Genomic DNA, 24,286 nt, shown 5'->3' with positions numbered 1-24,286 from the left:
CTTTTGATAAAAGGAAATTCTTAATTTTCATGCAATTTAACTTATCAATCTTTTCCTTTTTGGTGAGTGTTTTCTGTCTTTAAATCTTTTCCTACTCCAAGATCATGAAGATATTTCCGTGTAGTTCAGAAGGTTTATCATTTTACCTTTCATATTTAAACTTATATTCTTCCTAAATTTAATATTTGTGTATATGTAAGATCAAATGTCAAGATTCTTTTTTCTCCTGTGTGGATATCCAGTTGACCTAGCAGCATTTATTGGAAAAGGCCCTCTTTTCCCTCCTGAGTTGTGTGAATGAGGCGCTCATACGTGCGATGCCTGGTTTTGGATTCCTCTCTGTTGTGTAGTTCCTTTGGTCTTTCTGCTAACACTTTCTTAATTACTACCATAAATCTTTGTATCTGTCAGTGTAAATCTTCCTGCTTTGTTCTTCAAGACTATTAGCTATTCTAGGCTGTCTGGATTTGCATATAAATATTAGAATCCATCAAATTCCATTTGTAAAAAATGGGATCTTGATTAAGATCTAATTGGACAAATTAACATCTTAACAGCCCAATTTTCTAGGCTACTAACCTGACATATCCCTTCTTTCATTTAAGCAGTATTTAAAATATTACTGAGAGAATTGTTTTCTTTGTAGAGATTTTGTATATCTTTTGCTAGAGTTATTCCTAGATATCTGATTTTTTTTTTAATGCAATGGTAATGAATAGTATCTTTTTTAAAAAAATTTATCCTTTACTTTTTTGTTGCTGGTAAATAAAAAATACCACTGATTTTTGGTTACTGATCTTAGACACAGTGACATTGCTAAATTCACTGAATAATTCTCCTTTTTCTATAGATTCTTCCATGTTGTTTGAGAATAATAGAACATTTTTTTCCTTTCCAATTCTTTTCATTTTCATTTCTTTTCTTTGCTGTATTGCACTTAAGACCTCCAGTATAATGATGAATAGAAGGGATGATGGGTGGCATTGTCTCTTTCCTTATTTTAGAAGGAAGCTTTCAGTATTTTACTTTTAGTGTGGTAATTGCTGTAGATTTTTGTAGCTACTCTTTTATTAACTATCAAAACAAAATGAGTTCTGTTTTATACCTATTTTACCATTAGTTTTTTTTGTGACTGGGTGTTGAACTTTTTCAGATGCTTTTTCTGTGTTTATTGAATTGATCATATTTTTTTTCTCTATTCTCTTATTATGGCAAATTACATTGATTTTCACATGTTAAGCAAATTTTGCATTTAGGAATAAACCCAACTTGGTTGTAATTTATTATCCCTTTTGTATATTGAGTGCTAATATTTTGTTTAGGGGTTTTGCATCTATTATCATGAGAGTAATGGAATTTTGATAATCATAGAATATTAAATATATTGTTGAAGTTCTTTTAGAGACTCTTAAGAAAGTTAATTACAGGCTAATAGAAGGTAAATTTTTTATTAAAAAGTGAGAGGTCTATGAAAAGTGATGAAATAGCTTCTTTTTATTTGTAAGACTTTATTACATGTATTTTTTAAAATTTTATTTATTTACTTAGTTGTTTACTGGTAAAGACCAGAAGGATTTAAGTCCAGAATGGTCTCTGACAAAGCCATAAGTGATGCTTTAGGAAGACAGCTGTATTGCAGCTTTGTAAAATTGACTTGCTAAAAGCAAATTGTTAGCACCTGGCTTAAAGATGTTAATTTCTCTGTTTTTAAAAGCAAAATGCTAATATAGTTTGTAACATGTTCGATTGTTTAGGTTTAGTTTTGTTATTATCAAATATTCTTGCCTTTTAATGACAGCAACAACAAGTAAAATTTCAGAAACTAAAGAGCATCAAGAACCGAAGTTTACAGAAAGTAACCAGAAACAAGGGCAATCTAAGAGAAAGTCGGCATGTGTAAAGCAGAATCCTGCTGCCTCTTCAAATCAGTGGCAGATTCCGGAGATAACCCGAAAGGCTGATTCAGAGGTAACTTTTCCCCTCTAGGATAACGTTGCCACTGTTCATAATGTGATGATCACGTCAAATGTTTTCTTCTTTTATTGAGCGCTTATGTATCATATTTTATGGAATAGTTTACTTAAGGGATGTTTTTTGTTATACACAAAACAATGATCAGTAACAGTCATAGATTCAGTAAGAGTAGATGTCAAGCTGAATCCTTTTCTATTTTTGGTAGTGTTTCTAGATTCCTGGTGGACTGGTACAGGGGTCAGCCAACTACAGCTATGACCAAGTCTAGTTCCCAGCCAGTCTGTGTAAATAACATTTTCTTGGAACACAGCCATGCCCATTCCTTTATGTACTGTCTAGGGTTGCAAGTTGAGTTTGTAACAGAGACCACCTGGACTATAAAGCCTAAAATGTTTACTCTTTTGCCATTTACAGAGAAGTATGCCAATCCCTGAACTGTGCAGTGCTGTACCAAAGCATTTGACTGTTTCCTATCATCATTCTCATAGATGACATAGAAAAATATAGAATGTAAAATGTATGTGAGTTTATAACAGGTTGAATGATTATGCCTAGTGGCTGGGGGCTATTTCAGAAGGAATGATCTGGTGGAGTACCGGAGAGCCATCCGTATAGTCCACGCCATACTTTCCTCACTATTTCTTTTCAGCTATATTCTTTTTTATTTTTTTTGAGGAAGATTAGCCCTGAGCTCACTACTGCCAATCCTCCTCTTTTCGCTGAGGAAGACTGGCCCTAAGCTAACATCCGTGCCCATCTTCCTCTACTTTATACATGAGACAGCTACCACAGCATGGCTTTTGCCAAGTGGTGCCATGTCTGCACCCGGGATCCGAACTGATGAACCCTGGGCCACCGAGAAGCAGAACGTGCGAACTTAACCGCTGCACCACCAGGCCGGCACCTCTTTTCAGCTATATTCTAGCTCACTGGTTCTCAAACATTTTGAACTTGAGACTCCTATAGTCTCACTTACCAAGACCCATAGAGAACTTGTGTTTACGTAGTTTATATTTATCTGTATTTACTGTATTAAAAAGTAAAAGCAAGAAATTGTAAAAGTATTAATTTATTAAAATAACAATAATAACGCATTACATGTGAATATAGATACACTTTTATGAAAAGTAAGTATTTTTCAAAACAAAATAATTATAGTGAGAAGAGCAGTATTGTTTTACAATTTTTACAGTTTCTTTGTTGGTTGGCCTAACAGGATGCTGGATTCTTGTGTCTGCTTTTGCTTCAGTCTGTTTCGTTATCACATGTCTTATAGCCTCAGAAAAACTCCAGTAGGCACTCAAGAAAGAATGAAAGGAAAAAGGCAAATGATGTCTTAGTACTACTATGAAATGGTTTTAACCTCTCAGACACTGAAAGGTGTCTCTCCCGCCCCACCCCTGGTTTTCCTGGATTACTCTTGGAGAGCCACTGATCTAAGTAATGACATAGATAACAAACGTTAGACGATGAGAATCCTGACAGGTTGCATCATAGATCATATAAACCAACATCTTTTTCTTGTTAAAGCTTGTGAGCCAATAGGCTGGTAAGGTGACTCAAAAGCATTTATTTGTCACTAGAGACGTGCAAATCAAAACCACAGTGAGACACTGCTTCACATCCACTAAGATGGTTATAGTTAAAAAGAGATAATAACAAGTGTCGGTGAGGATGTGGATAAATGGAGCCCTCATACACTGCCAGTGAGAATGTAAAACGGCGCAGTCACTTGAAAAATGGTACGGCAATAAAAGTTAAAAAGACAGTTACCATATGATCCAGCAATTCTACTCATAGATGTATACTTGAGAGAATTGATAATATATATATCTACACAAAACTTGCATATGGATGTTCATAGCTGCATTATTCATAATTGCCAAAAGGTGGAAAAACCCAAATATCCATCGATTGATGAGTGAATAAACAAAATGTACATTCATACAAAGGAAATAATATTCAATAATAAAAAGTAATGAAGTACTGATGCGTGCTGTAACATGAGTGAATCTTGAAAACATGCTGAGTGAATGAAGCTCATCACAAAGGGCCACCTATAGCGTGATCCCATTTATACGAAGTGTCCAGAACAGGCAAATCCATAGAGACAGAAAGTAGATTAGTGGTTTCCAGGGACTGGAAGGAGTGAGGAATGGGGAGTGACTGCTAATGGGTACAGAGTTTCTTCCTAGGATAATAAAGTGTTCTGTAACTATATGGTGGTGATGATTGCACAACTCTTGTGAATATATTAAAACCACTGAGTAGTACACTTAGGGGGAAAAAAAAGAAAGAAACTGGACAGTTTCCCAAGGTGACTGCTTTTCCAGCGGCCCTCTCAGGTGGAGGGTTTTTTTGTCTCATGTCTCTTACCTTATAGCCACAAACTACCCATTGCTATGTCCAGACCGTTTCTTCTCTTTCTTGCAAAAGATCTGCCCTTTGAGGCGTCTGCCTGCCTGCCTTGTTGCTGTCATCTTGAACATCCTAGTGACTCCCATCATGCCTTGAAGACATTAGGCTCTGGATCACTTCTATCTGCTTCAACAACTGTCATCATTTTTGTTGGCTTCTGTTCCCTGTGTATCCCTAGTCCTATACCTGACCTCCAAATTCATAATTTTTTCCTCTATCACAACTATTTCCTTAATTTCACTTTAGCTTCTCATTACTATGTCTTCAATTCCGATCTCCAAAATCTCAAATGCAAATGTTCTACTCTGTGACCACCATTTTTTTTTTGCTTTCCTTGGTTAATGATCTTAGTACGACAGTTTCTCACAACCATCCTGACCACTGATCCAAATATATATATATATATGGAAATCTTACATGAAATGGAAAATTTATCCAGGAAAAGAGATATAGTGTCCATGCCAGCTATTTTCAAAAACTTAAAGGACTGAAATGTAGAAAGTGTAATAGATTTAGACATTGTGGTTCTTGAGAGCATAATATGGACCAGTGGGTTGAAATTATAATAGAGAAACTGATTTAATCTAAATATCTGCAATACTTTCTAATGACTAAAGGTTGTCTCTAAATTCGAGTGAAACTCCTTGGACAGTAGAATCCTCAGTTACTAAGTGTTCAAGCAAAATGTGGTTCTCTATCTGGTGGAGATGCTGCAGAGCAAGGGTTGGCACACTTTTTCTGTAAAAGATTAGTAGGCTTTGCAGGCCAGACGGTCACTGTTGCAACTACTTGACTCTACCTTTATAGCATGAAAACAGCCATCAACGATATGTAACCAAATGGGCATCGCTGCGTTCCAGTGAAACTTTATTTGCAAAAATAGGCAGTGGGCTGCCAACTGCCAGTCTCTGTTGTAGAGGATGTTCATTTGTCATTGCTTTGAGATTTGTATGAGATAAATTTTACAGGCTCTGTCTCTTATGAGGGAGAAGAGCACTAGATAGGTATTTGCCATTTCAAATTTTGCTAAATAATTACTATTTGGTCATTTTAACATAAGGTGGACAATGTGGTTTTATTGATTAAAGAAAGCTTAGTTTTCAGAAGCACAGAGTACTTATTTAGATTATGAAAGTTCGGTACTGGTTACATTAGCCCTGAAGGGGGAGGACATCAGACCCTGTTTTGTTAAACAATATTTGTGCCTTCCCTCTGGTTGTAATCCCTTTGAGCAGAATATAACAGGCTTAAGAATTTAGAGTAAAAGAGCTATACTAAAAAGTTATTGAAAGTCTGACTACACGTCTACCTATTTTAGCATGCTTTTGTATTTCATAATTTTGTTACTTTTATAAGTTACAGTGTTTATAAGACTATTCAACAGGTGACTAACTTAAAATCTCTAAATCGTAATGTTTTTTATTTTGATTTAGCAGAAACAAACCACTTTTGAGCAACCTGGCTTTTCCATTTCAAAGCAGTCACCCCCAATATCAGCACCTAAATGGATTGATCCAAAATCTGTTTGTAAGACGCCCAGCAGCAGCAACTTGGATGATTACATGAGCTGGTAATTGCTTTGGCTCGTAGCTTGGTATGATAGAAATAACATGGGCTTTGGGGCCAAATAGATCTGAATCCTGCTCTGTTACTTTAAAGACTTTCCAAATTCATATTACTTTTTACTTTTCTCAGCATCAGTTTTTTCATCTGTAAAATAGGGAGAGGAAGGTGGCTACAATATATTTTTAAGGATTTTTGTGAAAGTCTCTGTCATATTGTAATGTGTACCTACAACCTATAAATAAGCGTGTAAAACTTCCTGATAATCATCCGTTGCCACCTGGATACCTCTCTGTCATGGAGAGAGATGTTTAGAGGTGAGCATTCCTAGAGCAGATAAAGGGTGGGTACATTTTATAGCAAAGGAGGTGTTAATCAGAGTGTGATAATTTCTGAAAAAGCTTGGTTGTACAGGTCACATAGTTCTGAGGGTGTTCAAGGGTATAGGATTTGAGTGGAGGGGAATGAGGGGTGAGTGAAGAGATGGGATGGTCAGTGCTGACTGACGGGAAACAGCAATATTGCAAGAGCAAATTAGTGATATTTCAAAGAGAGGAAATAAAGGGAGGTGGCACATGATATCCTTGAACAAGTGATTATATTTTTAATGTCTTAGAGGATGACTCAAGTCCATGATGACTTTTGCTGTTTATTTTCACAATGTAATCTTGATCTCACTTACAACTGGCCTTAGAAGTTTTATAACCTAATCTCTTACCTATTTAATACAATTTTGCTATATATTACCTCATTTTATTATACTTAGAATAGTTTACAGCATGATTGCTAACTAAAATAGTGATATAGTTATTTCTTGTGAAATTAGATTATTTATTGTCCACAAATATTTGGGAACTCCTTTGTGCCAAGCACTGTGCTGGGTGTTGAGGCTACAGCAGTGTCTAAGACAAGCAGAGCACGAAGGTGAGCTGCATACTTGCAAGCTCAGGGGCCAAATTCCTCTGATGTAATTGGCTTTCAGATCTTTCTAGCAGGCTGTTGTAAAACCTTATTGTTAAAAAGCACTCAGACAATCTGTGATCAGCCAGGGACTGACCTTTGCCTTGGCTAAGTTCTTATAAAATAACCCCAACTCCGTATTTTAAATGCCATCTTACTTATTTTACTAACAGGAATTTCTTGTCCGAGGGACAAAAATTACTTTCCGAAGGAATTTCCCCAAAATAAAATTTCTGGTTATGGTATATCTAGAATACATGATTCAGTTATACCGTGAAGACTGACTTGGATTCTGTTTGATGGAACACGTTTAAATTTATATTGACCCCTTAAAATCACACAAAAACTAAATCAGTATCTTGCTTTTAAAATTTTAATGTTTTAAATTTAAAAATCTCTCCTAGTTTTAGAACTCCAGTTGTAAAGAATGACTTTCCATCTGCTTGTCAGTTGTCAACACCTTACAGCCAACTCGCCTGTTTCCAGCAGCCACCACAGCAGATCCCCATTACGCCACTTCAGCATTTACAGGTTCGATAAGCTTTATTTATGATGGTGTATGTCAGGTATGGTCTATTTCGTAGATTTTATTCCTACAGCATCTAGTTGTTAGGAAAGGACTTGTTGTTGAAAGTTGTTAGGACTTACCCATTCTTAGTCCCATTAGGTAACACTTTTCTTATATCTTGGTACGGGCGCCTCGTGGCTTTGAGAGGTTAGTTATTGAGGAAGCTAATGAAGGTTTTTCATTAACTAGGCTGGAGGGTCCAGTTTGAGGAGCTGAATAAAATTTCTCCTAATCTACGTTACTTTTTAATCCACTTAACTATTTAAGCCAGCTGTTAGTGAGCAGCCTCGTTTCATTGGCTGATTAACATACAAGTAAATTTTGAAGAATATCAGGATACAATATGAGATGCTACTAGAATATATTATAAAGTAATTGTTCTAAAATAAGAGAAAAAATCTTTTGCTGGTGAGGCAACTGCTTGCCATCTGGAGAGTTAATTTAAGCCCTCTCCTGATGTCCATAACTGAAATCTGCTCTCTTGAGAAGCAGCTTAATCAGGCAAGAAGCAGGGGCCTCGAGGGGAGATGGGCTAGCCCTGAATCTCGGCCTCACTGCTCACCAGCTGTGTGACCTCGTTAAATTAACTGAAACTCTCTGCACCCATTTCAACATCTGAAATGGGGATAATAAATCTACCTACCCCATAGGATGACTGTAAAGATTAAATTAGTTAATATAGATATATGTAACTCTTACGACAGAGCCTGGTGCTTAGTAAATAGTACAAGTTAGCAGCAATTGTTATTTAAATAAAACAGCAAAAAGACAAAGCACAAATAGTTAACTGTACAAATCAAGACATTAGAAAATTAGCCGAAAGAAGATAGAACAATGGTTATCGGGCTGGAGGGGCAGGAGGAATGGGGAGCTGTTTAATGGACACAGAGTTTCAATAGGAGATGATGACAGGTTCTGGAGATGGATGGTGGTGATGGTTGCACAAGAATGTGAATGTATTTAATGGCATTGAATTATACACTTAAAAATGGTTAAAATGGGAAATTTTATGTGTATTTTGCCACAATTAAAAAAATAATGGAACAAAAAAAATTAGCTGACGATAGATTATACTAAATATGGAAAGAGGTAATGGTGTTTTAAGGATTGATGCAGTATAATAAATTACAAAGGAGAAAAAGAAAGATGATCAGGTTTGCCCACACATTCATTCAAAACACATTTATTGAGCTATTACTCATGTCAGGCCCTATTTGAGTTGAAATCTAGACGTCAGGTTGGAGAAGACCAAGTGAAGGGGCCAGAGGGAGCCTTCTAGAAGAGGCCAGTGTCAGGAGGGAACTTAAAAAGAGGCCCGAGTGTGGGTGGAGCCCAGGAAGCAGGACGGGTGATCCTTAGGGTTCCACTGGGCCCTTTAAGTTTTATCCCAAGAGGGATGATCGTAAGCTGTGGGGCAGATTGGAGCAGGAAAGTGAAATTTTCTTATCTGCATTTTGAAAACATGACTCAGGCCACAGTGAGGAGGATGGACTGAGAGGGTGTGGGATGTGCTGTGTAGGAAACCGAACTTCCCATTGCTGTTGAATCAGAAATGTCAGGATTCCTTTACTCTAAAAACTGTAAGCAGTCAGGCGAGAAAGATGTTGAACTGCTTTCTTCTCTCTCAGAAGTTTTTATTTTAAGTCTGAGAGGAAGCACCGAAAGGAAGTTGAGTGGGGGACGTTGGTGAAATTACAACTTAATGAAAAATAGCAGGAGCATCGTTCAAAGCCTGATATTTTCTTACAGAAAACATATTTCACGACTCAACAGTGTCTCTCAACTTTAGACGCTGAAGAAATTAGAATCCTTATCTTTTGTATTATATGGAAGGGGATTACTTGAGAGAAATTCTACTATTTGGGATCTAAAGCAAGACTTAGTTACATTGAGGTTTATTCAGACTTGTTTCAACTTGGTAAGCAGCTCATCAGACACTCTGTGTGTTCCAGCTTCCTTGTCAGCTCAGAGTCAGTCCTCTCATAATGCTCCATCTGTTCAAAGCATTTGCAGGTCCACAGAGGCGCCAGCGTAAGGGAAGGGAAGAAGGGGCAAGTCGTACAGTGCAGCCGTTAAAGTTTGCTGAGGAGGATGTTGAACGTCACCCAGCAGAAAGGGGGCATGCTAAAATTTGCGTTTGTCTGACTGACTCTGGAGCTCTTAGCACCTTAGAACACTGCTTCCCTTATAATATAATGCTAAGTGGGGAAAAAGAACCCAGATATAATTGTGTGTTTACGTTTGTATGTATGTAAGTAAAGCGGTATATGGAAGAAAAAAGAATAGATAAGAACAGAAAAATGATAGCTTATGAGTTTGTATGTTGGACATTGAATGTTTCCTTTCCCCTTAAATCTTCCATTTATGTATTGATGTTGAGAAGTAAAGCTGAGTTAGAAGGAAACCTTGGAAGTTTGTCTATATATTAATTTCATACGTTTATTTCTTTGACTAAAGTATGTAAATTCCCTCTTTAAAATATTGTGACAAATATCGAATTAAGATTTTAGATAATTTCAAAATTGGAAGCATTTCACAGTGGCAAAATTGGAGGCATATTTTTTGAACCTTTGAACCCTTATATATTTTAATTATTTAGATTTCAGCATCCTCTTCAACAAATGAGTGCATTTCAGTTAAAGGAAGAATTTATTCCATATTGAAGCAGATAGGAAGTGGAGGTTCAAGTAAGGTATGTATCCTAAATATTTAAGAAATGAATAAAAATATTTTGAACTATCCCTTTTTTGTCTTTTTTACCCTTTTGCTCTCTTTTTTCTTAACTTCTAGGAGCCCATATTGCCCTTGAGTCAAAGATTCTTCCCATCCCCTGCTCCCATCCCCTTCCCCTCTACAAATGATGTCTCTCTGTGGACCTACCTCTTAGATGTGGTTCTCTGCTCTTCCTCCATTGTCCCGTGCTTCCAGGTTTCTTCTTTAGTAACATTAACATTGACTTGGGGTGACAAATGACAGCTATGTATTATCACAAAAGAATCTTTCTAAGTCAGACCGTGATGTAAATACTAACTAATGTGCTTAGAACAATTTAGCAAAGTTTTTGACTAGCGGAATTTGTTTTGTTTAGAGTTTTTCATTTCAAAAACCGAGTTTAGTCTGGAATTGGAATAGATCATTTCCTAAATGTGTCTGAGTTCTAGCTTTATGTGGTTCTAATTCTCTTGAGGGGAGGCGTCTCAACAGAGTTGTCTAAACTTTCCTTCTTCAGTTCTTCTCATTATATTCTCTTAAATCTACTTAGGTCAGATGTTTACCCTCATCACTCACCAAAACAGGTGTTATCAGGATCACCAGTGACCTCCATAGTTTTGCCAAATCCATCTCTTGGCTTCTGTTTGGGATTATTTAACTTAGCAGCGTTTGAGACAGTTGATTCTTCTTCTCTCATTGAGTCTTTTTTCTTCCACTTGGGCTCTCTGTTTTCCTCTCTCCAGCTGGCCTTTCCTTTCAGTCTCCCTCAGTCCCTGATCTCAGCGGTGCAGTGCCCCAGAGCTCGGTCCCTGACCTTTTCTTCTCTCCAAGCTCACTCACTCCTTGGTGTTCTCATCCAGTCTCGTGGTTTTAAATACCGTATATATGCTGACTACTCCCAAGCTTAGATTCCCTGCTCAGACCTTTCTTTGAATTCCTGACTTGTATTTCCAAATTGCCTGCTCAGCATCTCTTTTTGGGTATCCACTCGATATTTAAAACTTACTATGTCCCAAACATAATTCTTACTCCATAGTGTTTTACATTTCAGTAAATGGCAACCCCATTCTTCCACTTGCCAGGCCACAAACCCTGGAGTCCTCATTGACTCGTGTTACTCACACACACATCCAGCCAATCAGCAAGTCTTGTTGGTTCTACCTCAAAGTATATCCAGAATCTGCCTGTTTCTCTTCACCTCCACTATTATCACTTTGGTCGAAGTAACCAAAGTGATCATTTTTTCACCTACATTGTCACAGTAGCCTCCTTGCTAGTCTTAGTCTCATTGACTTGTCCTTGCTCTCCTGGTCTACTTTAATGTAAGAGTCGACTTTCCTCCAGATAGCCTCACGTCTTTGCTCAAGTATCTTCTCAATCAGTCCTTCCTTGACCATGCTCTTTAAAACTGCAACTCCCATCTTCCGATGCAGGTGAGCGCCATTCCCCTCTCCTGCTTTATTTCTCTCTGCGGCTTACCTTCTAACACGCTCTGTAATTGGCTTAGTTTGTTGTTTGTGTGCCCATGCGTTTGAACGTGGGTTCTGTCAGGACAGGGATGTCTGATGTGCTCGATGATGTTTGCTCCATCATCTGGGGTAGTGCCTAGAACCTAACAGACTGAAGCGTTTTCTGAGTGAACGAACTGTCCCTCCTCAGCTGTTTTGGTATAAGTTGGTAAGGATGATACATGAAACAAAGCCTGTGGCTTCATTTTGTTTTACTCTAATTTTCTAAGCCAGTTCACAATAACTAGACTTGCTTGAGACTGTCTTGTTAACTTATTACAAATAAGGTATGTACATAATCATGTGTAGCAATTGTTCAATAATTAGTTTCTTGTCTTTATGCATCTCCCTTATTCTTTCTTTTGCCTCACATTTCGGGCATGGGAATAAAGGGACAATGCAGTTGATTTTTTTTTTTTCTTTTTGAGGAAGATTAGCCCTGAGCTAACATTCACTGCCAATTCTCTTTGCTGAGGAAGACTGGCACTGAGCTAACATCCGTGCCCATCTTCCTCTACTTTATATGTGGGGTGCCTGCCACAGTGTGGTTTGATAAGCAGTGCATAGGTCTGTGCCTGGGATCTGAATGGGCAAACCCTGGGCCGCCAAAGCAGGATGCGTGAACTTGACTGCTATGCCACTGGGCCAGCCTCTATTTTTTTTTGGGGGGGGGGGTGAGGAAGATTGGCTCTGAACTAACATCTGTTGCCAATCTTCCTCTTTTTGCTTGAGGAAGATTGTTGCTCAGCAGTATCTATGCCAGTCTTCCTCTATTTTGTATGTAGGACACCATCTCAGCATGGCTTGATGAGTGGTGCATAGGTCCGCACCCAGGATCCAAACCCGTGCACCCTGGGACACCAAAGCGGAGCACATGAACTTAACCACTACACCACCAGGCGGGCCCCAATTGATTTTTATCAATATATCTGAATCACCTGATTTGGTTGCTTTACTAGAAATTCTTTGGTTAATATTTAGTGCTTACTAGTTATTTGGCTGTATTTTAATAGTGTTAAGGTGAAATATTTATTAATGTAATGTTTTCAGAGAATGTAGACTAATCTTAAGAATGTTTTAAACATTTTTTCTTCGGAGCTTTTCAAAAGGTCACAGGGCTAATAGAAATGGTCGAAGACAGTGGCTTTTCTGGTTCTTTCAGTAACTTCCCATGAGGCTGACAAATGATGACTGGTGCTGTCTCTGAAATGGAAAGAAGGCCTACCCAGTCCAGCTCATCTGTTATTGCTGGAGTTTTGCCAGAGCAGGGACGATGGGGGAGTAAAAGCATATACATGCAAAAAGTTGATTAAAAGTTTTCATTTTATCAAAAATGTTGACATCCTATTATATGAATAGTTTTAAGATCCTGCAAATCTTTTTTTCTAATATACATGACAACTTGAATCTGTTTTTTTAAAATTATTTATTTATTTGAGGAAGATTAGCCCTGAGCTAACATCCACTGCCAATCCCCCTCTTTTTGCTGAGAAAGCCTGGCCCTGAGCTAACATCCGTGCCCATCTTCCTCTACTTTATATGTGGGACACCTCCCACAGCATGGCTTGCCAAGCAGTGCCATGTCCACACCCGGGACCTGAACTGCCGAACCCTGGGCTACCAAAGCAGAACGTGCACACTTAGCCGCTGCACCACCAGGTGGGCCCCTGGAATCTATTTTAAAATGTCCCCTGTATTCTGTCCGACCGTGTCTAATGATGGTGGCTCGCATGTGCTGCTCTCCAGACTGTGCTTGCAGTCATCCTACGACCCACGTGCGACGTACTGCTAATACTTTGCTCTCTCAGAGGCTGGTAGCTTGCCCAGGTTAGGTTGCTGTTAAGGGGGGAGCTCGAACTCAAATGCCGGTATTTCCTTCTAATCTTTCTTGAATTTTTAATCCTATATTTTGTTTCAGTGTGTTCTGTAATCTTTAAATTTTAGAAATTTTATTTTATGACTCAAAGACGTCTCATACCTTCTACCTTCTTAAACAGCATAGGAATATAAGATAGCCGTCGGGGTCAGGGGTGTCAGTGGGGTGCACGAACAGTAGATACTCGCAGTTCCCTGAGATTTGTAAGGCTCTTTACAAAATGGCTTTATGCTATTTTAAAATTCCTTTTAGCTCTTCCTTTGCTATTTTCTGCTGCCTCTTGCCCTATTACTGTTACAGGCCCCTGGTCCTCTAATTTGCTGTGTTTGCAAATAAAACTGGTAATACTTTGTTAGTTTTGTATTTAACAATTTAAAAGTAATTAAGCTGCACCTGACGGCCTGATAAACTCCTTGTTAGTGCAGTTGCAATGCATGAACCCCATATACACTTTGGCTCTTGTCGTATTTGTGACAGTATCTGCTGGGTAGTCAAGGTTAAATGGCTTTTAAATAAATGATGTTTCACTTCATGTGTCAAAGGGATAAATGACTACAGTTTTCTGGCTTACCCTGCCATTCTGTATTTGAAGTCTGGAGTTTTAGAAGGGCCATCCCTGTTGCATGTTCGCTGAGCATTAGACACGTTCGCAGTGTTTTCTGCTGTTCAGAATGTACTATCTGTCCTGTCAACATTCCTGAGAAGTTGACTGTCGCTGTGGCCAGAGCACTTTGACTGGGACCTCAGAGATGCTGACAACTCGCTTACAGGAACATCTTGTTCCTGTCAACTTGACTTTGAAAATTGGACCTAAATCTGCTTTTCACAACTGAATATACTAATAGCTTACAGTTCATATTTTTAAATATTCTCTACCACATGAATGAATGCATTGTTAACTCTGGCAGAAGGGAAAAAAAGCCATCTGTGAAATAACTGACTCTTTATTCCAGCCTTCTCCTTAAAATGCTTGAATGTCTTTCTTTAGGTTATTTCCCTGTTAAAGGCGTCCAGCAGAGTATTATGAATGTATATGAATTTAAATGTCCTTTCTTCTATATCGATGTGGAAACTTTTTAGGTTTATGCCTTTGATTATTGAATGCCATTGTCATAGGTAGTTGAGAATGGACTGTTTCTCTCCTAAGCTGTTATTTTCCTTCTATACTCAAAATAAACTGAGACACTTAATAATTCGTGTCAGTATCTCCTTAACCTAAAATTCTGTCTAATAAATTTGGAAGTGTTATGACAGTGTATAGATAGTAGATTCTGAATTCTTTCCTTTGTTCTGCTCTACAGGTATTTCAGGTGTTGACTGAAAATAAACAGATACATGCTATAAAGTATGTGAACCTGGAGGAAGCAGATAATCAAACTATTGAGAGTTACCGGAATGAAATCGCTTATCTGAATAAACTACAACAACACAGTGATAAGATCATCCGACTTTATGATTAGTAAGAACTTTTTTTAATTTGAAAAGAAAACTTTTTTTGCTATAATTCTTCAGATAAATACTTATTCAATCTGAATATTATAACCTAACCATTCATTGTTTTGTCACTTTTATTTGTTTTTAATGGCAGTGAAATCACAGACCAGTACATCTACATGGTAATGGAGTGTGGAAATATTGATCTTAATACTTGGCTTAAAAAGAAAAAATCCATCAATCCCTGGGAACGCAAGAGTTACTGGAAAAATATGTTGGAGGCAGTTTACACAATTCATCAACATGGTATTTTAAAATTGTTTTATTTGTAAAGTTAAAATATTGTTAATAGTGTCACCTTCGAGAAATATAGCTAATTTTAAGGTATGGCTATTGACACCTTTAGGCTAGATAAACTAAATATTTGGAAGTTTGTTTAAATTTGAAGGGACAAAACATTTGTTTGAAACATTGTTAACCAAAGGATATAGGGCATGAACTCAAGCCCCCACACCCAGAATGCATCCAGAACACGTCCAGAATGCGAAATGCATCATTCTCAGTGTTTGCATGGTCCAGAATCCTGGGTCTCCAAATGCTTGGATTATAGCAGATCTGAGGCTTGCAGGCGTTCGGGCATCTCGATAATCTGAGCTGTTTACTTCACTCATTTTCCTAGTCTTTTTGTATCGTGTGCCTTATGTGGGAGTTTGTTTCTTTAAACTGTTAGCCTTGCCTTCTGGGTTGGTCTTTTACTCGAGCATGGTTCTTTTAGGGCTTCTCTGCCTTTACCTTTATTTATTTATTTATTAAATAACTGTTAACCTAGACAATTGTAATTTGTCTTCTCCTGATGTCTCCCTTCCTATACTTTAAAAGATAATTCAACAGCGATCGAGAACGGAGGTGTCAGGAGCATTAGGGTCTTACCGTCTGCCAGTGTAATTTGCGATGCTGTCTAGTGGACAGTGGATCACAGTGGTCAAGAGCATGAACTCTGACACTGAACTGCCTGAGTTCAACTCATCGCACGCTCACTGAGGCCATGACACCTTGAACAAATTACTTAAATTCTCTTTGCCTTAGTTTCCTCACCTAAAAATGAGGATAATAATGTTCTTACCTCAACATTGGTATGAAGAGTCCATGATTGAATACAGGCATCAAACTTGGAATAGTGCCCGGCACAGAGCAGGGCTCTGTGTCTGTAGATTATATTAAAAAGGGATATTTAACTTGATTGACTCTTGGAAGGAATCCACTTGGCCTGTAGATTGTGAAATTTTTTGTCTTTAGCGTGTTTTAAACTGTCTCATAGTGGACTTTTATTTTGAAGGCATTGTTCACAGTGATCTGAAACCTGCTAACTTTCTGATAGTTGATGGAATGCTAAAGCTAATTGATTTTGGAATTGCAAACCAAATGCAGCCAGATACAACAAGTATCGTTAAAGACTCTCAGGTAAGACGTAATCAGTGGTTGGTTACCACACAGTAGAGTTCAATTCCTTTTCGCCTGTGAAGAATTATTTTGCTAGTGGGGATTTGATTTTTACCTACCTTATTCTTCAAAGGATCTGAGGCCTTTTTATAAGAATAGATAGTATAACTATAAAAACAAATCAAAACCATGATAAATACAATTTAGTGTAGAAGGTCAAGATCAGGTAGAAATATGTCCAGCAATCTGGAGTGATTTTCCTGAAGCTGAGGTGGAGAAGCAGCAGTGCCTGCCTTGGAAATCGTCTTGGTCAGACGCTAGAGTGGACCTTATGCTTTGGCTCATGGTTTCCTGTAGCTACCAAAGAGGGAATTGCCATCACATGTTTTTCATTGTCCATGAGGTCAGATTATTTCGTTCTTCCAGAGATGCAAAGGTTTTCCTATCATTTAAATTAGAAAAAAAATTCTTAAGTGAGCCTTCATCTTGGAAACACCATAATAAATATTGTACTCAACCGCATTTTCATAATAGGATATGCAATAGCAAACTTAGTAAAGTGTCCCCATAAAAATCAAAGTGATGATACCAAAGAATAACCAAAAATAATCATGATTGGAGCCAAGATGATGTGTTCCATGCATACGTATTTGTGATGTGGATCTGCCTTAACCCTAGGAGTAAAACTAGACTTTTTTTAGGAGGAGTAGATGAACAGCATGCCCTTCAAACAATTCTATTTGACAATCGCTCCTCTTTATATCAAAAATATGACTGAACATTTGGTTGTGAATCAGCTTAAAGATATCTTCTATGGCAAAGCCATGGAAGGTACAGGTATTCTGTACCAGAATACATAGTACGGGTATTCTGTGTTTGAAAGCAGAACTGTTGATTTTAGAATACAATGAATGCACTGTGGGGTTGGCATAATCCTATGGCAGGAACGCTCACAGGATTTAGATATCCACCTGGTCCCAGTTTACACGCGCACCCAGGGAGTCCTGAGAAACAAAGCTGGATTCTTTCTAATCGGTTGGTTGGTTGGTTGGTTGGTATCAAAAAAAAGCATTCTGTGTGTATTCCAGCACAGAAATGAGTGACTGATCAACTCCCTCAACGTTTATGGTAATTAATATAATTTTAGTCTGGGTGGTTTTTAAGATAGACATTACTTGTTGCCCACCATAACCATAGAAAAAGCTCAGCATTCTGAAAGGAGTCAATTTTCTGAATATGAGCCTAATTCATTTCACTGGAGTTGTGAAAAAATTTGTCTTAATATTGTTGTCAGTTATTTGAAATTTTCAAATATATTACTGAAATCTGTAGTTATTCAAGTTTCCAAGAATCTGACATTCGTGTTTTTAAAATCTAAAGCAGATGAAATATTTTCATTGATTTGTATTTTCTGTGATTTGGCAAATAGGTTGGTACAGTGAATTATATGCCACCAGAAGCAATCAAAGATATGTCTTCCTCAAGAGAGAATGGGAAATCCAAATCAAAGGTAAACAAAGGTTGTTTACATCCTAGTTACCTGGCATCCGCAGGGAATGAACCTGACATAAGTGGAAGTTATTTCTTTAATTTCTAAAACATTTCAGGCCTTCGCAGACTTTGCCTTCTTAAGCAGATTACCATGGAATTCAACTTCACTCTTCTTTATTGATTTGAGACCGTGCTTTTAATATAGCGATGTCTCAGGATGCTGCTACAAGAAATGCACCTAGGATATTTTTGGAGTTTTAAAATTAAAGAAAAAATTAAGACTAAATTAGCTCTGATTTGGACACCTTAAATAACATTGAATTGATAATCTTTGAAGTCTTCTTTGTTTCCTTTCTGATTCTTACATTTTATTTCTTAGCATTTATTCACTTGTGAACTCTGCATTTTCAAGTGCAACTCTAGTGTGTAACTTTTCCAGGCCTGCCACTGGCTGCTTTCCCACCTGTCTTATTTCACCCCCTCAGTGAGCTTTGTGTTAGCCTCCTCGGTGCCCCTGGTTGGGCCCGTTTTGCCTTCCATGATACCTCCAGCTCCCAGCTAATCCTCTCTCTGAGGGATGTGGCCGAGTGGCTGCAAGCACACACTGCTGTCCCAGGGACCTGTGCTGGACTCGGAGATCTTCCTTAACAACTGTCTTTGGGCAGGTGACTTACCTGGCCTGGTTTTTTCGTCTGTAAATTGGGCTTACAAATAATACCCATTTTAGAAGAAATTGAGGATTAAATGAAAAAACGTATAAAGCACTTAGTACATTGTCCAGCTCAAAATAATTTCTCCATAAATTGCTTTTGTTTACTAAATTATATTTTTATTCCTAGAAAATCATGGCTTTTAAACATCTTTTCAAATAGCTGGCATAAATTTATGCCAGAGTCTCTCTCGTGAGATTGTTTGTATTTCTGTTTAGCCTCTTCTTTTCTTCTAATACTTAGATTTGTTTTTTCTCTTTTTTCTTCATCTTGATTAGACTTGCCATGGTTTTGTTGATTTTAAAGAACCAGGTCTTGATTTTATTTATCAATTCTGTTTTCATGTGCTTTGTAATTAATTTCTGCTTTTCTCTTTGTTATTTATATTCCCTTTAGGTTTATTTTTTTCCTAGCTTCTGGATTTAAGTAATAGCTACTTTAATTTTAGTATTCTTGCTTATAATTAAAAACATTTTAAAACTGCATTTTACGGAGTTTTACTCTAGCAGCTACTTACGGGTTTTACTGTAATGTTTCTTATTTTCATTAATTTCTAAAACTTGTGATTGCAGTTTTAATATTGTTTTTTTCTATAAGATAACATTTATTTTGAGTTTCACCTGCAGCTCAGATCTTTTCAGTGGTCAATTCAGTGATTTAATATGTATTTGTAACTCTCAATTCAGTTGAATCACCTGCATCTAACGGCCTTAGTGATTCCGAATAGAAGACAAATTTTTATCCCAACCTGTGAGGCAGTGCCTCAAAACCCCTCCTAATGCAGCTGCGTCCTCAAATTGCTTTCCACCGAACACCTGCCAGATCTTCCGGGCTTCTCTTCCGGCTTCTGTTGGGCACATTCATTCCTTCCCTTTGCATTCTGCTTCAAATGCCTCTACCTTGCAGGACTTGTGGCTCCTGGCGGTTGTCTCCATCCGTTCACATACCCGCTTCTGCGGTTCACGGGGATACTTTCTCACCTGGTTTTGTTGGAAATATTTCCCATGTGTTCATGGTGTTGCTATCAGGCTACTTTCTCTGTCTTATCTGGGGATTTGGAGAGGAGGAAAAACTGCCACAGCCAGTGCCATTTTCCTAGAACCCTACTTCTTTTTAATGCGTGATTTTTATTCAGAAATGGGCTGAATTTCCAGGTGGTTCAGTTGGAGGAAGAGGAGGTTATTTTTTATTAATTTTCAATTTTCTTTGTGTTTGTATAATGGGATCTATTTTATCTGTCATCTTCTGAAAGGCATGTTAAAATCTCGCCCTGCAAAAAAGAATTTAATACAATTTTTGCTTAATATAGTTCTATTCAACATGGCTTCACTGCATAGAAGATTGTAATTATTGTCTCTTCTTCGTTGGTTGTTCCTTTTATCACTATAAAATGACTTTCTTCTGTTAAAAGGATTTTGCCGTATTCTCTTTTTCCAGTATTAACATTGCAGTCTCTGCCTCCCCCTTCTTAATATTTTTTTATATTTTATGTTTATATGTCCATTTCTTTTCTTTTTTCGCTCTACCTTTCTGTGTCATTTGGTTTAGATTTATCCTTTGTGGAGAGCATATGGTTATATTTTGTTTTAATGTTTATTTATCTATCTTTTAAAATAGGAATTTACCCATTGTCATTTATTATGCCTATTGCAATGTTAGGTCTTATTCATGTTCTTTTTAGAGTTAAAAAGGTAATTATGTTATAATATTGCATTATTTCTAATGAGATTTTAATACAATGAACATTTAATAATAAGTAATATTTATTGAGTACTTACTATAACCAGACTCTATCCTCTTTGCTAAACCATGTCTCATACCATTTAATGCCCACAACAGCATACTTTTATTATGTCTATGTTAGAGGTGCGGAATCAGCTGCGCAGCATTAGCAGCTACTGGTGAGGCCGGGGTTCATGCCCAGCGCTGCCTGGCTCTGCGGTGTGTACTCTTGGATGTAGGGAGCTCAGCTTAAACAACCCTTTCAAACCTACACATACTTATCTATTGTGAATTTATATAAACATTTATTATAAGCAAATAATTCTGGGGAAAACAAGTAAATTTAAAATTTGCAGGGTTTTTCTGTTTTTACAAGTTGACAAGAATGTGATATTTTGTTTCAGTTGATATTTTAATTATGAGTTTGTTGAAAGATTTAAAGTGAAGCTCATCTCTTTTGATAAAATAACCAAATATTATAAAAACTGAAAAAAGATGTTTTGTCATGTAAACATAATCCAGTATGTGCACATTCATTGAGGTTTAGCTATGGTTTTAAATATTAGGTTATATATAGATACTATTCTTACATTTAATTTTATATTAAAATAATGGCAACTTATTATTTTCTTTTTTTACTTAGATAAGCCCCAAAAGTGATGTTTGGTCCTTAGGATGCATTTTGTACTATATGACTTATGGGAAAACACCATTTCAGCATATAATTAATCAGATTTCTAAATTACATGCCATAATTGACCCTAATCATGAAATCGAATTTCCTGATATTCCAGAGAAAGATCTTCAAGATGTGTTAAAGGTAACATTAATAGTATAAAGATATAGAAAACCAATGTTTCATATACTTAATTGTTTGCTTAAAAAAAATAGCTGAAATGATGGGCTTAGATGTAACTGGTCTATTGAAAGGAACTGCTGACTGAATTAGCTTTTTAAGACATGTTAAGTTTCCTTTTAAGATGTTTTTAAATTTCTTATTGAGATATAATTGACATATAACATTGAAGGTGTTTTAAAACTTAAGAATACTTTGACTACTTGGGGATTTTGCAAAAATGACTTGGAAATTAATCTTCTAGAAAGCAATTTCTGTAATATGCAATTTGGAAAAATGCGTTATCAATGTTACATAATAAAACTTGCTTTGTTTTTAAGAAATTAATCTTATTTTTATAGTGTTGTTTAATAAGGGACCCTAAGCAGAGGATATCCATTCCCGAGCTCCTGGCGCATCCATATGTTCAGATTCAAACTCATCCAGGTACTTCTTTAGAAAGCTGTTCATTACCACATTACTAACATAAACAGCCTTTTAACTGTAACAAAACAGAATCTGAACTGGGTACTCTTGTTCAGCCTGCCTCCTTCCTTGAGGAATTTCCTTTTAGGCTAAATACTAAAATAAATGAAATTGCCTTTCTTTACTTGCTGGCATTCGTTTTTACTTATCCTAGATAAGGGGCTATGGTCAGTGATAAATTATAAGAATGCCAGTTATTGTCCTGTTCAACAGAATGGGTATTTATAGATGAACTTATATTTGTCTTATTGGTACCAAAGTGTCAGTGATTATATTTATTTTACAGGTAACCAGATGACTAAGGGAACCACTGAAGAAATGAAACATGTTCTGGGCCAACTTGTTGGTCTGAATTCTCCTAACTCCATTTTGAAAGCTGCTAAAGTGAGTATTTCTATTCCCTATCAACAGACAGAGTTTAGTTAGACACTTCAAGAAACAGATGATGCGAAGAAAAGTTGGTCCAGTCATCAGATCAATTATGGAGTATATTTCTACATTTAGATACTTGACGTGTGCCTTTTGACAAATAGAGATTTGTTTGACTTACATTCTTACTGTGCAGGCAGCACAGTTGAAAGTGGATTGTCGTATAGGGTGTGTTCAAAAGATTGCTATCGGGTCTCAACTGGAGTAAATTTAATGAGGTGTCTGGCTTTTAAAGTCAACACCATTCTCAACACAGCTTTTGAATTCATTTCTTCTGGCCAATTTTTTTCTTAAACCATCTTAGAGAAATCATAGACTTTGTCACATGTAATGACTTCTGTGGCACTGTCTATGAGAATCAACACGTTTCTCAAAGGAGGCATCTCAGGCCTTTCAGCCTCCCAGTGCCTGTTTAGATCTATACCGTGATTTTTGGATCTCACTGTCATCAAACACCTAGTCATTTCTAGAACCCTGTGTATGCTTATTGACCAACTGGTTTAGTTAACAAGCAGTTACTAATTATATATCTCAGTTATAATGTTATTATAAAATAATGCAAACTTACAACACTCTTAGCTCTCTGGGTAGAGGTAAAGACAATCTCAGATGTCAAGAATTTGGACACATATCTGAGGGAATTTACTATACATTCACTATTGTATTTGCTTTCATATGATATGAATTAAATTTCTTTCTTAAATTTTCTCAAGTGCTGATGGCTAAATCAATGACTTGAGGAATTAAAAGTGGACAAACTTTGTTTGGTAATTTTGCTTTCTGTTTCATATGTGTTCCAGTGTATTGTTCAAAGCCCTTTGTAAATACAATTGAGTCAGATTAGTTACCTTTATCACTGAGGTTCTATGTTCCTTGATGACAAAGAGGTCTGTCATCTTCATAAGTTAGATGTTGGCTTAGTCTTAAATCCTTTTTTAAATAATAGATTTTAATATAGCTAATAATACTTATTGATGTAACAATTTGTATGATTTTTTTAATGTCTTCTGTTCACTAGTTTAAATATCATCTGAAAATATGTATTGTTTTCTGATGAGTGTATTTTACAGTATAGGAATTTATCTCAAACTGACTTTATTTAAGAAAAAGTGAAGGAGATCAAGAAGGCGTTGAAGGCACACATATGCTTATTCGTAGTTGTATTACATTTCTCATACGGAAAGACTGAGCTGCAACGTGATAGCTGATTCTTAGGCCAACCTAGGTGTTTAAAATTCTTAATTATCTCCAATAGTTTATAGCATAAGTTCCTAATTATAAGAACAAGAGAGAAATTGACTACATATTAGAATATGTAGAGTTATCTTTATTAATCGGGTAATACATTTAATTTTAAAAGTTACAAAACAGGTGTGTGTTTTTAATTTCAGACATTATATGAGCACTATAGTAGTGGTGACAGGCATGATTCCTCTTCGTCATCCAAGACTTTTGAAAAAAAATGGGAAAAAAAATGATTTGCAAGCTACTTATAAACTGTCACAAATCGCCCAGCAAATATATTGGACTGTTATACTCCTAATTCTCTGTGGAAATCTGCTCTTGAAGACAACTTCACTCTAAAATGTCATTGACGGGAAAATTCAGTGGATTATCCTCAAAATAAAACTGTAAAAATAATAACCACTACTAGCACTGTATATATTAAGTTATAGGATTGTTTTCTCTCTTTTATGCTTCCCTGTAAATCTAATCTATTTGGTATTTCACAGTTGGAATAGTGGGTGGACATTGAAATATATTTTGAAGAACTATGTAAATAAAGCTTTGGAGCATAAAATGACACTAAAATGTCAAAGTTGTAGAATTATTTTCTTCGAGCAAATGTATTGTTGGTGTGGCAGCAAAATTCTTAATAAAAATTGGGTTAAGGGAAGATATGAGAGTAAACCTTAGTAAATGAACTTTTGGAAAAAATTCCGAAGGGTTTGAGTTCTCAAATAGATTTTCTGATTGCTTTATGGCACTAATGTGGTCCAGAGTTTCAGGACTGCACTTGGCTCTTTGAATCCTGCCTTTGATTCTTCATATCATCCACTGTTTCTGGTGTTTAGAGTAGCGCGCAAGATTCCGTGGTGTAAGTTGTCAGGACATGCCCTCGTTGCATGACTTGCTGGTAATGAGTAATTACAAATGCGG

The 24,286-nt window shown here is 36.8% G+C and overlaps 1 protein-coding gene across 4 annotated transcripts in view; it reads left to right on the top strand.

Annotated features, from left to right (window-relative positions):
* The window catches only part of TTK (TTK protein kinase), a 37,285-nt gene extending 13,341 nt beyond the window's left edge, over positions 1–23,944 (top strand). For 3 of the 4 annotated variants that reach the window (XM_046676144.1, XM_046676145.1, XM_046676146.1), the window contains exons 11-22: positions 1,799–1,968; positions 5,826–5,962; positions 7,320–7,446; positions 10,083–10,175; positions 14,881–15,038; positions 15,168–15,319; positions 16,350–16,474; positions 17,883–17,963; positions 21,020–21,196; positions 21,574–21,658; positions 21,984–22,081; positions 23,518–23,944. In XM_046676144.1, the coding sequence (XP_046532100.1) occupies positions 1,799–1,968; positions 5,826–5,962; positions 7,320–7,446; positions 10,083–10,175; positions 14,881–15,038; positions 15,168–15,319; positions 16,350–16,474; positions 17,883–17,963; positions 21,020–21,196; positions 21,574–21,658; positions 21,984–22,081; positions 23,518–23,604 (1,490 nt within the window). In that variant the 3' untranslated portion in view covers positions 23,605–23,944. The remainder of the gene's footprint in view (positions 1–1,798; positions 1,969–5,825; positions 5,963–7,319; positions 7,447–10,082; positions 10,176–14,880; positions 15,039–15,167; positions 15,320–16,349; positions 16,475–17,882; positions 17,964–21,019; positions 21,197–21,573; positions 21,659–21,983; positions 22,082–23,517) is intronic. The other variant, XM_046676147.1, reaches the window with a different exon arrangement.
* Positions 23,945–24,286: the final 342 nt, after the last annotated feature.

Source organism: Equus quagga, chromosome 11, assembly GCF_021613505.1.
Source record: "Equus quagga isolate Etosha38 chromosome 11, UCLA_HA_Equagga_1.0, whole genome shotgun sequence".
Taxonomy (NCBI): Eukaryota; Metazoa; Chordata; class Mammalia; order Perissodactyla; family Equidae; genus Equus; species Equus quagga.
Note: the sequence above shows the minus strand (reverse complement) of the source record. Positions and strands in the feature narration are given on the sequence as shown.